We start from the raw sequence: 14,941 nt of genomic DNA, 5'->3' as shown, positions 1-14,941 counted from the left end.
CATGATATGGGGGTGGGAGGGCAATAAATGGGGGGAGGGGGGTTGTTACTCTGTGAGGGTGAAAAGGATAACTATTGCATTGTTCTGTACACCTGAAGCTAACAATAAAAAAAAAATACCAAAAAACCCCCCAGAGACAGGGCAACTTGAGGCAAAGCAGCATCCCAGAGGCGGATCTGGATGGTGGGGACTGTTTCAAGACAATTGGCAAAGTGTGAAATGGACTATGGGATGAATGTTAAATATTAACAATTGGTGAATCTGGATAGTGTTCTTTAAACGCGAGTTCTTTGAACGCTTCTTGAAATTTTTGTGTAAATTTGAAATTACATCAAATTTAAAACTTAAAGGCAAGGCTTAGGGTTGGATTCTGTTTATGGGTGGAACTGAAACTCAGGGTGAGAATAAACTAAACTGTGGATGGGAGCGACAGAACCAATACTGGGGTTTTTTTGTTGTTGTTTTTGTTTTTGTTTTTGTTTTAGTCATTCTCTGTGGAAGGCTGCATTAAATGCATTCTGCAAATGTTATAATTACCGATTAACAATGTAATTTTGCTTTTGCTATCGTTTTAACAGAGCTTCCTTTATATATTCATTTTTACCAGAGGTTTCCAGAATGAAGATCACCTGGAAAGAATTTGTTTTTTGAGTGTCTCTGTGATGTGCAAATTTATGACAGCAAGGGGAGTCACAGTGCCTCTGGAGAGGGTGACATGATGCATGTGCCTGGCTCGCTCTGTGGCCTGATGAAAGCGACCCCTCCTGGGACTTGGTCCATGGAGCTTTAGGGAGGAGAAAACCATGTCACATGGGGGGCCAAAAGCCCTTGGGAGGGGAGGGACTGAAGATATTCAAAGTTGAGAAAATCTGGCTGAGTGGCCTGGGGTGACAGGAAAAAACAAGGGCCCCCAGAACAAAGGCAAACTCAGCAGGGGAAGGCGGTGAGCTTAACGCAGGAGCCTCAGGCTTTGGTGTGTGTGTAGGGCTGGTGGTTGTGGAATAGCTCGCAGCTCAGACTGGCAGGCCTCTGGGCCAGCTATGGCTCCGTGTCATGTCACACCTGTGCGTGTGTGAGCTGCAGGAGATACAGTCTGGGAGGCCAGTTTGTGACACCTCTACAGCAGCCTGGGGGGCACCAGAGCAGCGAAGGCGTTGCTTCACAAGCAAGCATGTGTCCTGGGGCTGAGCCAGTCTGGGCTTCGACAGTGCCCTGTGTGGGGTCTCTAGAACAGAGTGGTGGTGGCCAGCGTGGCCCCTTCAGTTCTCGCCTGGCCTCTGTTTGGAAGAAGGACTAAGGCTTTTGAAGCCCTTGGAGTTCTTACACAATTCGAGAGGGAGGCCTCGAACAGGACACCCTGTGTCTGAGTCTTAAACTATTACTTGGTGAAATAAAAGAAGAGATATTTGTATCAGGCGGTAGGTAATCTCTGAAATGGTCACCGTCTGTTCCTCTTTTTTTGCATGCAGCAAGGGACAGAGCATATGTCCCCTGCCCTGGCACTCAGGCTGGCTCTGTGACTGCTTTGACCAGCTGTGTTGGAACTCATGAGCCCAGGTGGTCTTGAGACCTGGCAGCTTCTGCTTTCTTCCTCCTGGAACATTCGTCCTGTTGGTTGCTGCCTCTTGAAAGCCGGTGGCCTGCCCTGAGAAGCCCACAGGGCCACACAGAGAGGTCATGTGGAGGAGAACTGAACCCCTGAAGAGCACCTGGCACCAACTTGAACCTTCCAGCCATCCCAGCCAATGCCACACAAACCAAAGGAACCCCTCCGACACCCACAGAATCATGACAGATAATAGTTTTATTATTTTAAGCCACCAAGTCTTAAGATTTTTTTTTTCCCAATGTAGCAAATGACAATCAACACATACCATAAGCTGGTCAGGGAATAGAAAGAAGTCTAATTGATTAGGTCATGTCATCGCTGCTTAAGCCTTGGGTGTCTGAGCCTGAACCCCTCAAGGACTCAGGACACCCCCAATCCTGTTCCCCTGTCTACAGCTTCCTCAGAGATAACCAGTGCTGGGCCCAATGGCTTCCTGTTGTAAATGGGGAAACTGAGGCCCAGGGAGGGAAAAATGACCTGCTCAGGTCACACAGCTGATGTTAACGCTGGACTGAGGACCAGGGCTCCCCAAATCCCCCCCCTTTCTTTCCTCCACTGTTGTAATTAGAAACATGAGCTCTTGTTGCCCTCCAGGTGCCCATACTCCATGTGCGGCATCTCTCTGAACCCTCCCTGAGGCCCTGCATCCTCTGTTGTCAGCACTGCGGTCAATACCCACCTCCCAGATGAGGAAACCAAGGCTAAGAGAAGGTCAAGCGTTGCCCAGGGTCACATAGCTAAGAAAAGCGGGGCTGGAGTCTGAACTTGGGGTTGATGAAAGGGGCTCCGGTGTCAAGTGCACCCTCCACTGCCTTTTCCTGTGTCACAAGATGGGTTCAGAATTCTGGCTGTAGTTTCACTTTCACGGTGCACCTTTGGGAAAGGGAGGCTTCTCCACAGACTCACATAATTTACAAATTATGTGAGCTTGGGTCCCTTCACCCATGACGGTACAACACTCCTCCCCCTGCCTTTCCTGCCTGGCCCTGTCGTGAGATGGACCGGGAGCGCAGGCTGTGACACAACCTGTATGCTTATTAGTGAACGTGACCACTCATTAACAGATGAGGTGCCTCCCAGATGCTACCCCAGAACTCATGTTTACTTGCATTGGTTTTAAAGCATGATGTGAGGAAAGGGCTCCATCTGTTTTTCCCTCCTTCTGCTTTTTAAATTGGAAACACAGCACATTTCGAAGAACGTGTTTCCTGTGCCGTGCTGAAAATCCTAGTGGAGAGTATGCTTTGAAAATGCGTGTGTTTGCCCAGTACTCTGACTTCGAGCCAGAGTTAGCCGTGTCCCCGAGAGGAGGGAGGCGAAGATGGTTCTGCCATCCTGATTGACAGGCTCCTGTCTACCGGGCCGCTCCCAGACAACCTCATGCAGCCTAGAAGAGGAGGGGTCCCCACACCATGGCTTCCAGGCTTGGTGGGCCTCGCAGCCACCCAGGAACATAGGTGAGTTTCCCCATTCTGTGCCACATGCATTTCAAGCCTTCTCATGCTGGAATTCTCTGACCACCCGCCTGCCCCTGCTATCAGCAGGTGACTTCCTCACTGGTTTCACCAAGAACACGGAAGTCACCAGGATAAGACACTCTTAACTTCTTGCTAGAAATCCTCCCAAATTACCTGCACTTTCTCCCTCCTAGCCTGCTTCTCAGCGCCCATCCCCGATCCCTTCTGCAAAGACGGGGCTCCATCAGCTTTGACCCCCATCTTCCATCTCTCCCTCTCTGTAGCTCAAGCCTTCCCCATTTGATACAATCTTTCCCGGGTCCCCTAAAGCTCACCCTCCCAGTCACTTGTCAAACCTGCTGGGGGGCTCTAATGGCCTCCCTCATCTGTCCGAGCTGCTCAGCTCACAGGGCACCTCGGCCCCCATGTGTTTCCTGAAATGCTCTATGTTCTGACCTTCTAGAAAACAACCCTCTCTTACTTTTCCTCTTCTCTGTCTACTGCTTTCACAGTCTTTCCTTTGCCTGTTTCTAAAAGGTTGCTTTTGCTTTTGTGTCTGGCCCTTTTGTCTTTGTCCTTGTCACACTTTCTTGGGACCAGGCTGGGTGGGAGTAATAGAGAGCAGTGGGGAGTGGAGCCACCTGGGAGACGTGTCCCATGGGAAGGTGGCAGCAGACTCAGGACTAGCAGGTGGCAGCCAGCAGCAGGGTCAGCCAGAGAGCAAATGTTGTAGGCTTTGTGGTCATGTCAACCCCAAGTTCAAGACTCATTTGTTAATCGGGTAAGGTCCAAATCTACAGTGCGGCTTACAAGGCTGCTGGCGGTCTGGCCCCCCCACTGGACTTGTCAGCCTGCTTCCTTTCCTCTCTCAGCCCACCCACTCGATGCTCCTGCCTTTGTGGGTGACTTCCAGCTCCTAAAATGAGCCAAGGTTCCTCTCACTTCCAGGCCATGTAATTCACCCATATGAAGTGTACAATTCAGTGGTTTCACAGAGTTATATAGTCACAGTATATTCACAGTTGTGCCACCACCACTACGATCAATGTTAGAATAGTCTCATCACCCCAAAGAGAAACGCTGAGTCTATTAGTAACCACTCCCCATTCCCCACCAACAACCCTTCACCCCCCACCCCAGCCTGGGCAAAGTACTAACCAACTTTCTGTTTCTATGGGTTGGCTTATTCTGGACATTTACTATAAATGGAGTTATACTCATATAATAAGTGGTCTTTTGTGACTCACTTCTTTCACTTTAAGGTTCCTGCATGTATCAGTACTTCATTTTTTATTGCCAAATAATATTCCATTGTATGGATATACCACATTTTATTTATCCATTCATCAGTGATGGTTATTTGGGTTGGGTTGCTTCCGCATTTTAGCTATTATAAATAAAGCAGCTATAAACATTCATGTGGACATACGTTTTCATTTATCTTGTTTCATTTATCTTGGGTATATACCCAGGAGTAGAATTGTTAGGCCATGTGGGAACTTTTGAGAAATTACCACAGTGTTTTCCAAAGTGGCTGCACCAATTTACATTCCCAACAGCAGGGTATGAGGGTTCCATTTTTTCCATACGCTTTCCAGCACTCGTGATGGCCTGTCTTTTTAATTATAGCCATCCGAGGGGTGTGAAGTCATAGCTCATTGTGGTCTTGATTCATATTTCCCTTGTCGTTTATATATCCTTTTTGAAGAAGTATCTATTCCAGCCCTTCATTCGTTTTTCAATTGGCTTATTTTTATTATGAGTTGTGAGAGTTCTTTCTGTATTCTAGACACAATACTCTTATGTGACTTGCAAATATGTTCTCCCTTTCTCTGGGTTTTCTTTTTTACTGTCTTAATGGTATCCTTTGAAGCAGACACATTATTAATTTTGATAAAGTCAAATTTATCTATTTTGGTTTTTTTTTTTTGCATGTTGGACTTTTGGGGTCATCTTTTAGAAGGCTTTGTTGTGCTGAGATTGAGACACGCGTTACATGTTCAAGGTTGAGCAAGGACATTGGTGTGTGGCTGGGGCAGTGTGTGAAGGGAGAATGGTAAGCCATCAGCTCACGGAGGGAGAGTTAGGGCCTTGCTGTCCACCCTCATGCGATGGGGCACCACCGAAGGGGAGCGACTTGGTCTGACTTCCATTTGTTTTCTGGATCTTCTGGCTGCTCTTACGTCGAGGACAGGCTGCAGGGAGGGAAGCAGCAGCACAGGAAGACCAGGTGGCGGCTTTGGGCTGTGTTTCTGAAGAGAGGTAGGGCATCAGATCAGGGCTGGAACTATGGAGGTGGCGACAAGTGGTTGATTTTCATTTGAAACTAAAACTTAAAGAGGGTATGTCCACGCCTGAAGCTTCCACATACAGACCCTTGCCCGGGACACTAAAGTGCCTCAGAACCTGGCACCTAGTTCAACAAGACACATTTTAAACAACAAAGCAAGATGTAGACAAGCTGTATCAGGAGTCAGTCCCAGGTCAGCCACTTTGTATGACCATAGGCAAGTCACAGCCTTTCTGGTTGTAATTTCAATCCCTTCTTAAAATCAAAGATGGCAACAATATCTGTCCTGTTGACGCAGGTTACTGTGAGGGTCAGATAGGATTATGGCTTTCAGAGGCCTCTTCCATTCAATAAGCACCTTGCAAGGTGGGTTCCATCAGGATCTACCTGTAGGGAGGATGGAGAACATCTGGACCACTGGACACGCCCCTAGGGCCTCCTCCTGGGATGGCTGCTGTGTCTGCTCCTTGCCATGGGTTTAGTACATGTCAGGTACCAAGCACTTTGCCAGACACTGGGATGGGCACAGATGGGGAGGACATGTGGTCCTTGTAAGCACAGAGCTTAGTGGAGGAAACAAGCTGCAAGCGCACACGTGCATATGCGCACACACACATGAACTTACGTGTACTCACACACACGTGCATACAAAGATTCGCACACACCAACACACACTCACTCACCATAAAATCATGCATACATACACATATACCAATACATATATTCACACACAAATACACACAAATATTCATACACTCACACAGCCTACATTTGCACAATCAAAAAAAATGACACAAGTACACACAACTATGAACATACATACACTCACATCCATATATATATACTCACACCTTATAACCAGGTCAATAAGAACCAATCGTATGACATTTGTTGGAAAGTTGATTGCAAAGATGTAATTATTTCTAGGCTTGGAAAACAAATGGATACTACACCCCCGTCCTCCCCCAACACTGGGAAGAATCGAAGGAATACTATGGAGAAATTTTCCCTGGATTAAATTAACATGCAGTTTGGGAACACATACAGCTATTACCACACATATAATGCAACAGCCCCTTGATACTAAATAGCTGGTTAACTCCTCTGGATGTGGGTAGTTAGAAATAAGGTCTCAATTCTTTCCCCAGACATTCCTCTTTTCTCAACACCTGTTGTCTAGTTCTCAGAATTCAGGCTAGTTAGAGATTGGCTGACCCAGGACATGGGCACACTCTCTGTGAATTCATAGAAGAAAACAGGCTCCCAGTTACTAGAAGAATGCAAAGGGGGCTGGGTGACCTTCTGTTGCCCTATTGCAGGGGTATTTCCACACTGGAAATGACCTTCCGAAGAGCCTTTCAACGTCCAAAAGGGTCAAATGTGGAACTGAAAGTCATAAGTGAGTTTGAATCCTGGTCTTGCAACATCTAGCTCAATAATTATCAAGAAATTATTGAGATACATTTTCAAATATTGAAATAATAGATGCCATAAGGACATCTTGGGATCAAGAGTCTGGATGGAGAAGCAGTAAAGCGATGGACGGTGATTGGATAACCAGCTTCAGGAAGGATGGCAATTGTGACCATGGTGGCTGTATTAGTTCCCTCTTGCTGATGTATCAAATCAGCACAAATTTGGTGGCTTAGAACAACACTAATTTATTCTCTTGCAGTTGTTGAGGCCAGAAGGCTAAAATCAAGGTGTTGGCAGGTCTGGTTTCTCCTGGAGGCTCCGGTGGACAATCTGGTCTTTATCTCTTTCAATATCTCTTGGCTGACGTATTCCTTGTCTTGTGACCCCATCACTCCAATCTCTGCTTTTGTTGTCACATTGCCTTGCCTTCTTCAGTAGTCAAATCTCCCTCTACCTTCTTCTTGTATACTTGTGACTACTTTTAGGGTCCACCAGGATACTCTCCCTATTTCAAGAGCCTTAATTTAATCACACATGCCAAGTCCCTTTGACTATATAAACTCACAGGTTCTAGGTACTAGGGTCTGTATATCTTTGGGGACTATTATTCAGCTACCACAGTATCTTTATCAGAGTTCACTTTCATTGATTTTATTTCTCCCCATTTCATCTCTGCTTCCCCCGCTAGTTTTATTGAGAAATTATGGGCATATCCCATTAAGTTTAAGGTGTACAGCTGGTGACTTGATGAGTATGTATTGTGAAATGATGACCACAGTAAGGTTAGTTGACACATGCATTACCTCACATAATGACCATTATTTGTGTGTGGTGATAACACTTAAGATTTACTCTCTTAACAACTTTCATGTATATAATACAGCACTGTTATCATAATCATAGTTACCATGGTGTACATTTGATCCCCAGAATTTACTCATCTTGTAGCTAGAGATTTATACCTCCTATCTCTATCTCTATCTCTATCTCTATCTCTACCTCTATCTATCTCTACCTCTATCTCTACCTCTATCTCTATCTATATGTACTTATATCTATATCCATCACATTTTCTTTATCCATCCATACATCAAAAGACACTTAGGGGTTTCCATGTCTTGGCTATTATGAATACTGCAATAAACATGCAGGTGCAAATATCTTTTAAGATAGTGATTTCATTTTCTTTGGATGTATACCCAGAAGTGGGATTGCTCAAACATATGATAGTTCTATTTTTAATGTTTTGAGAAAACTCCATACTGTTTTCCACAGTAGCTGCACCAATTTACAATCCTACCCATAATGCACAAGGGTTCTCTTTTCTCCACAGCCTCACCAACACTTGTCTCTTGTCTTTTTGATGATGGCCATGCTAACAGTTGTGAGGTGATATCTCATCGTGGTTTGGACCTGTATTTCCTTGATGATTAGTGATGTCAAGCACCTTTTCATGTACATGTTAGCCATTTGTATGTCTTCTTTGGAAAAATGTCTATAAATGTCCTTTGCCTATTTTTTAATTTAAGTGTAGCTGGTATACAATATTATATTAGTTTCAGATATACGATATAATGATTTTACATTTATACACCTTATAATATGATCACCACATTAAATCTAGTAATTATCTGTCACCATGCAAAGTTATCACAATATTATTAACTATATTGTAATAGGAATTTTTTTGCTATCTAATTGCATGAGTTCCTTGTATATTTTATTATAGGTATTAACTCTTTATTGGAGAGACAGTTTACAAATATTTTTTCCCATTCGGTAGATCGGCTTTTCAATTTGCTGATTATTTTTTTGCTTGCAGAAGCTTTTTAGTTTGATGCAATCCCACTTTTTGATTTTTGCTTCTGTTGCGTGGGCTTCTGGTGTTATATCCAAAAAACTGTTACCAAGACCAATGTCAAGGAGCTTTTTCTCTATGTTTTCTTCTAGTAGTTTTAGAGTTTCAGGTTTTACTTTTAAGTCTTTAATCCACGTTGAGTTAATTTTTGTGAATGGTGTAAGATAGAAGTCCAATTTTATTTTTTTTCATGTGGCTATCCAGTTTTTTCCAACACTATTGAAGAGACTTTCTCCAGTGAGTATTCTTGGATCCCTTGTAAAATATTAGTTGATCATATATGTGTGGGTTTATTTCTAGAGTCTTGATTCTGCTCCATTGGTCAATGTTTTGAATTTATGCCAATACCATACTGTTTTGATTACTATAGCTCTGTAATTAAGTTTGAAAGCAGGAATTGTGATGTCTCCAGCTTTGTTCTTCTTTCTCAGGATGGCTTTGGCTATTCAGAGTCTTTTTTGTTTCCATACAAGTTTTAGGATTGTTTTTGTTTTTTTTTATGTTTCTGTGAACAGTGCCATTGGAATTTTGATAGGGATTGCACTGAATCTATAGGTGGTTTTGGGCAGTGTGGACATGTTAAAAATATTAATTCTTCTGATCCATGCACCCAGGATATCTTTCCACTTATTTGTGTCCTCAATTTCTCTCATCAATGTCTTATAATTTGCAATGTATAGATCTTTCATCTCCTTGGTTAAATTTATTCCTAAGTATTGTATTCCTTTTGATGTTATTGTAAATGAGATTGTTTTCTTCTTTTTCAGAAAGTTCTTTGTAGTGTATAGAAATTACATAAGTTAATTTTTGTATGTTGATTTTGTATTCTGCAACTTTACTAAATTTATTAGTTCTAACAGTTTCTTTAAAGGAATCTTTATGGTTTTCTGTATACAAGATCATATCATCTGCAGAGACAATTTTACTTCTTCCTGTATGACTTGGGTGCCTTTTATTTATTTTTTTCTTGCCTAATTGTTCTGGCTAGTATTTTCAGTACTATATTGAATAGGAGTGTTGAGAGTGGCACCTTTGTCTTGTTCCTGATCTTCAGGGGAAAGCTTTTCACGTTTTACCCCTGAATGTGATGTTAGTTGTGGGTTTGTCACATATGGCCTTTATTATGTTGAGGTATTTTCCTTCTATACTCAATGTGTTGGGAGTTTTTATCATAAAAGAATGTTGAATTTTGTCAAATGCTTTTTATGTATTCATTGAGATGATCATATGATTTTTATATTTTATTCTGTTGAAGAGGATACCACATTTATTGATTTTCATGTCTTGAACCATTCTTGCACCCCAGAGATAAATCTCACTTGATCATGGTATATGATGCTTTTAATGCACTGTTTGCTAGCATTTTGTTACAAATGTTTGCATCTATAATCATCAGGGATATTGGCCTATAGTTTTCTTTACTTGTAGTGTCCTTGTCTCACTTTGGTATCAGGGTAATGCTTACCTCATAAAATGAGTTTGGAAGTGTTCCTTCCTCTTCAGTTTTTTGGAAGAGTTTGAGAAGAATTGGAGTTAATTCTTTTTTAAATCTTTGGTAGAATTCACCAGGCAAACCATTTGATTCTGGACTTTTCTTTATTGGGAGGGTTTTGATTACTGACTGGTTCAATCTCCATAGTTGTTATTGATCCATTCAAATTCTTAGTCTAATTTTATCCTCTGTCATCTCTACTCTACTATTGAGCCCAATCAGCAAATTTTATATTTAAGTTATTGTATTTTTCAGTTCTATAATTTCTGTTTGGTTTTTTTAAAAAATAACTTCTATTTCTTTAATGAGATTTTAAAAATTATTTCAAGAGAATTAATAATTTCTTGTTAAAGCATTTTAATGATGGTTGCTTTAAAAATGTTTATCAGATAATTCCAACATCTGATTCATCTCAGTGTTGGTGTATATTAATTGTCTTTTCTTATTAAAGTTGTAATTTCTCTATTTCTTGCTATGGGAAAAAAATTTTTTTTTATTGTACCCTGAACATTTTGAATATTATTTTATTTAATCTTCTTCTTCTCCTTCTCCTTTTCCTTCTTCTTCTTCTTAGCAAGCAGTCCCTCTGTTGAAGTATAGTGCAAGGGGCAGGTGGATGTTTACGTTTACCCCATGCCAGGCCCTGTCAATACCACCTTACCATAAGTGACTGCTGACTCACACTGTCTCTTTGCAGGGTTGTGGGGTGAAAGTTCAATTCCCTGCTGGGTCTTTCTGATACCTTGGGTCTTGCTGATACATTTGAGCAAAAGTGGGACATGAATAGTCTCTGCCTCCTTCGAGCAGGGGTGTGAGCTCTGCTCCTTGCTGGGTCCCCCTGCCACTGGTAGAGGCAGAAAGTTAAGTGGCTAACCCTACCTCACACTCTCTCATTCTATCTCATTGAGGCCGATGTGGGTGGAGGCTGAGTTCCACATTGGGACTCCACTGATACCAAGAGGTGGGAGGACCAGAGTACCTGCTAGTTCTGCTTTATGCCATCTTGGTTAGGCTCTTTACTGCAGGGGGATTGAGGAAGTTGAGTTCCCCACTAGGCCCCGATGATGTCAGGCATGGGGGTGGGAGGGGGGAAGGAGCACTTGTTAGCCCTGATCTGCGTTATTTTGTTCGGTGTCAGTGCTGGGTAGGGGTGGAGGCTCGGCTCTCTGCTGGACCCTGCTGAGCCCGGCAGGGGACTGGAGCACTGCTTGCATCCTCCACGCAGGGTATGGTAGGCCAGGACCCTGCTTAGCCCCCCTCAAGCACACCCAGTGGGGAAATGGAGCATAGCCTGCTTCTGCTGGGTGGGGGATGGAGGATTAGTATGCTACTGGGCCCAGGGGACACTGTCATCCTTGGGCAGAGGACTTGGAGGAACACCGCTGCCCACTTCCATGGGAGTGGGGCTGGGTAGGGGTGGGAGAGAGCTCCCTTTCTGCCCTGCTGAAACTGTGTGTGTGAGGGGAAGTGGGGGTGATTCTGTTCGTTTTGGTAGGTATTGCTACAAAGACCATCTGTGGTCAGGCCACCCTTTTCTTAGGCTTTTGGCTAAGATGAGTGGCTTTCGTTGGGGTTGTTTTTGTTTTTAATCTGTGCCTATTAGCAGTTGTGGGTTGGAGGGTTCTCTAGCACCATGTCCAGGATACATGGGAGGGAATGAGGGTACACATGTCATTCCTCAAGTCCCAAGGGTCTTAGGCAGTCTACCTCCCCCACCTTGCAGAGTCTTCCTATGCTTTGCTGTGTTACGAAAAGGGTTTTTCAGCTGTAAAAGGGAGGACCTGGGAGAAATGAGGCTACTCCATCTTGGCTGCAACCAGAAGCCATAATTCATAATCTTTTAATACTTAAAGAAAGGGACATTGGAGATCATCTACAGAATTTACAGTCTCTAGATAAGAGACATGTGGACTGGAGGGGAAGGGCTGCTCTGAGCTTACACAGCTGTTTTCCAAAGTTGCTCAGCAGCAGGGAACATTTGGCACAGAGGCACCTGAAGGAATTTTGGAGGCAACATCTACAAGCCTTCCTTATCCCTTCTCCTGCACCCAGGGACATCAAGTTCTCTGATACCTGTTTGTTAGGCTGTGCCGACTCCTTCCAGGAACCCTGAAGCTCCCTGCCCCTTCACCTTCTAATCAAACACAGAACCCTCCCTGTCTGCCGGGGGACCCTGAGAATAATGAGATCATCCATTCTGGCCTGCTCATATTCCAGATACCTCAGTCGCCCCTTCAGATGTGAGCCCTTTACTTGCCTCAGTGGTCTTTTTCAGGTTAACTAAAGCTTTTTTTTTTTTTGCCTGGAATGCCTGGGAGTCATGTCTCCTCGGTGAAACCATCGCCAGTGACTGACTGGCGTGGAAGTGTGAAGCCCAGCTCCCTTGCCCACAGGATCAGGCTGGAGCTGGGTCTGAGTTTATTCCTCTTCCTGTCCAACTTCCCTGCATCTCTTTCCAGTTTCTCCTAGGAGTACTGCCTTAATAAGTCACGTGTACAAGAAAAACAACCAAGCAAGCCCACTAGGTGGTCCATCTTCCTTGTCCCAGGCTGTTCTGTGCTTCCTCTCCCTGCGAACCTCCGAAGCACACCCCCCCTCCTCCCAACCCCTCCAGGTGCATTCCCAAACTGGTGATCCTTGCCTAGCAAAGCCGTCTACACCGCTGGTGCCTAGCTCTAGCTGCACAGGAGAATCTCCAGGGGGACTTTTCAAAAGTGCAGATGCTTGGGCTCCTACTGCCCGGAGATGCCCAGTGGGGTCAGACAGAGCCTGGACAGCCGCACTTTCTACATGTCCTCCAAGGCAATGCTCATGTGCAGCCAGGGTCCAGACCACTCCTTGTTTTGCTGCAAACTGGGATTACCTGGGGATGTTTAAAAAATATTTTGGATACACTGGTAAGTGAAACAAAACACAATAGAACAATCACATATACAGTATAATTATTATGAACAATTGGAACAATAGGCACCAATAGAAGTGGGATCCTTTCTCTCTTCTGTCAGTTCTTTTCTATATATTTCAAAATTTCTTCAGTGAGAAGGTACACACACACATACATGCATGCACGTCCATATGAACAAATTGAAGTTTATTTTACATATCATAAAATTCACCCATTTCACATGTACAAATTTTTAATAAGTTCACTCAGTGGTGTAACAAAAAGGCACCCAGCCCTGGTTTGTAGCATTTCGCCAATTACCCTGGTGTAAGTAATCCAACCATGTCCCGTTTCCAAGTACCCCTGTTATGTGGTTTATCATGGAGTTCGGAAGAGATCACACAAGTGGGTCTTATGAATGCTATGAGCTGGCTGCAGCAAATCTATTTAAGTAACGCCCTAGGGCTTTTTGTTGTTTGTTTGCTTCTTGTTTGTCCTCCCCCACCTTACCTCCCTTTACCTTCAATATACAAAAGGTGTCCCAAACAGCAGGAAGTCACAGTCTATTTTATTCACTGCTATAAATGAATGCCGGCCCTACAGGGAGTGTCCAGTGGCCACATAATGAGCAGAGCTGTGGACAACATCCTTGCAGCCTTTCTGTGGTCACATTTAGTAATGCCACGATATCTGCTTTCAGGACAACTCCCAGCCTGACTTCCTGGTGAAAATAAAGAAAACCAAGTGTTGACAAAACGGAAGTACAAAGCTGCTTGAACTTCTGCAATTTTGCCGACACATATTCAAAATTTAAGTTACGGGGGTAACTCCTTTTTCTTTTCTCCTTCTCAGGAACCAAATACCGATTTAAGCAAATGCTGCAGTGCTAACCAGTTGTCCTGACAGACACACGATGGTGTCAAGTGTGAAGGGCCACAATGTGTCAGCTTCCTGGAGGTGTCTTAGGCATCAGAGCAGTGCAAGAAAATCACTGAGGTGTGACACTGTTTCAAAGAAAAGGCACCAAACCTTCCTTTTCAGGAAAACTTTGTAAGAAGTGTAAATAAAGTAAGGGGGCCACTCTAAGACAGATGGTTTGCATAGATAGCAGCTCTGTGGAAATGCGCACAGTTTTAGCCACCTTTTACAAGGTGGAAAGAGGCAGAGGCCTGGGCTAGCTGGGGAGAGCAGGCAGAAGAGGTTCAGGGGAGAGTGTGCCCTGAGTAGTGGGGGGACGAGAGGGTTCTGAGTTACGACCACAACCGACAAGGCCTTTATCCCAAGGCTTTATAACTCCCGTTGTTTTAACGATGCTTTTCTGTTACTAGGAAAGGTGAAGTTCAGCGACATGTTACCCAGGGTCTCCTGGCATATACTTGCCTCTCATATAAAGCCTGTGCTCAGAGTGTACACAGCGAGTCACTTAATTTGAGTTTGTGGTGGCCTCCGGCTCTAGCCCATCTCCCGGCTCATCACCCCCACCCCCCCTGCCTCCCCTCCAGCAACCTGGCTCCCCTGCACACTATGGAAATCCTACAGAACATTCTGTGGTTCCCAGGTGGTGTCATGCTTCTGGGTCTCTATTCACGCCACTCTCTCATCCTGGAATGCTCATCCCAATTTGTTCTTTTAAGAAACAACTGCTCCCCCTTTTACCTTGTTGCATCCGAGAGAACAAGATGGGTCACCAGCAGCTCTACTGGAGGCGTCCAAGAAAATTCGGCCAGGGTTCTCGTTCTTGCCGCGTCTGCTCAAACCGGCACGGTCTGATCCGGAAATACGGCCTCAGTATGTGTCGCCAGTGTTTCCATCAGTACGCGAAGGATGTAGGCTTCGTTAAGTTGGACTGAGTGAACTTCCATGAATGAATCACGCAAGCTATCTACTGCAGAAACAATGTCAGCTCTTTGTACATAAAATAAAGACTTCAGTTAT

General features: G+C 44.2%; 1 protein-coding gene across 4 annotated transcripts; it reads left to right on the top strand.

Moving 5' to 3' along the window:
• Positions 1-2,560: 2,560 nt before the first annotated feature.
• On the top strand, positions 2,561-14,937 carry LOC109375385 (40S ribosomal protein S29-like). 4 transcript variants are annotated; one of them, XM_019630784.1, is made up of 2 exons: positions 2,561-3,066; positions 14,641-14,937. In XM_019630784.1, the coding sequence occupies exon 2, from the start codon at positions 14,686-14,688 to the stop codon at positions 14,854-14,856; it is 171 nt and encodes a 56-aa protein (XP_019486329.1). In that variant the 5' UTR covers positions 2,561-3,066; positions 14,641-14,685; the 3' UTR covers positions 14,857-14,937. The 4 variants fall into 4 exon arrangements, with proteins under 4 accessions (XP_019486329.1, XP_019486319.1, XP_019486312.1 ...); XM_019630774.1 differs by having other exon boundaries at positions 13,859-14,937; XM_019630767.1 differs by having other exon boundaries at positions 13,707-14,937.
• Positions 14,938-14,941: the final 4 nt, after the last annotated feature.

Source organism: Hipposideros armiger, unplaced genomic scaffold (assembly GCF_001890085.2).
Source record: "Hipposideros armiger isolate ML-2016 unplaced genomic scaffold, ASM189008v1 scaffold_18, whole genome shotgun sequence".
Taxonomy (NCBI): domain Eukaryota; kingdom Metazoa; phylum Chordata; class Mammalia; order Chiroptera; family Hipposideridae; genus Hipposideros; species Hipposideros armiger.
This window is presented reverse-complemented; position numbering and strand designations above follow the sequence as displayed.

What these genes read in the sequence shown, in the direction of transcription:
- LOC109375385 (XM_019630774.1), top strand. Translation starts at nt 14,614, where the DNA reads ATGCTCATCCCAATTTGTTCTTTTAAGAAACAACTGCTCCCCCTTTTA.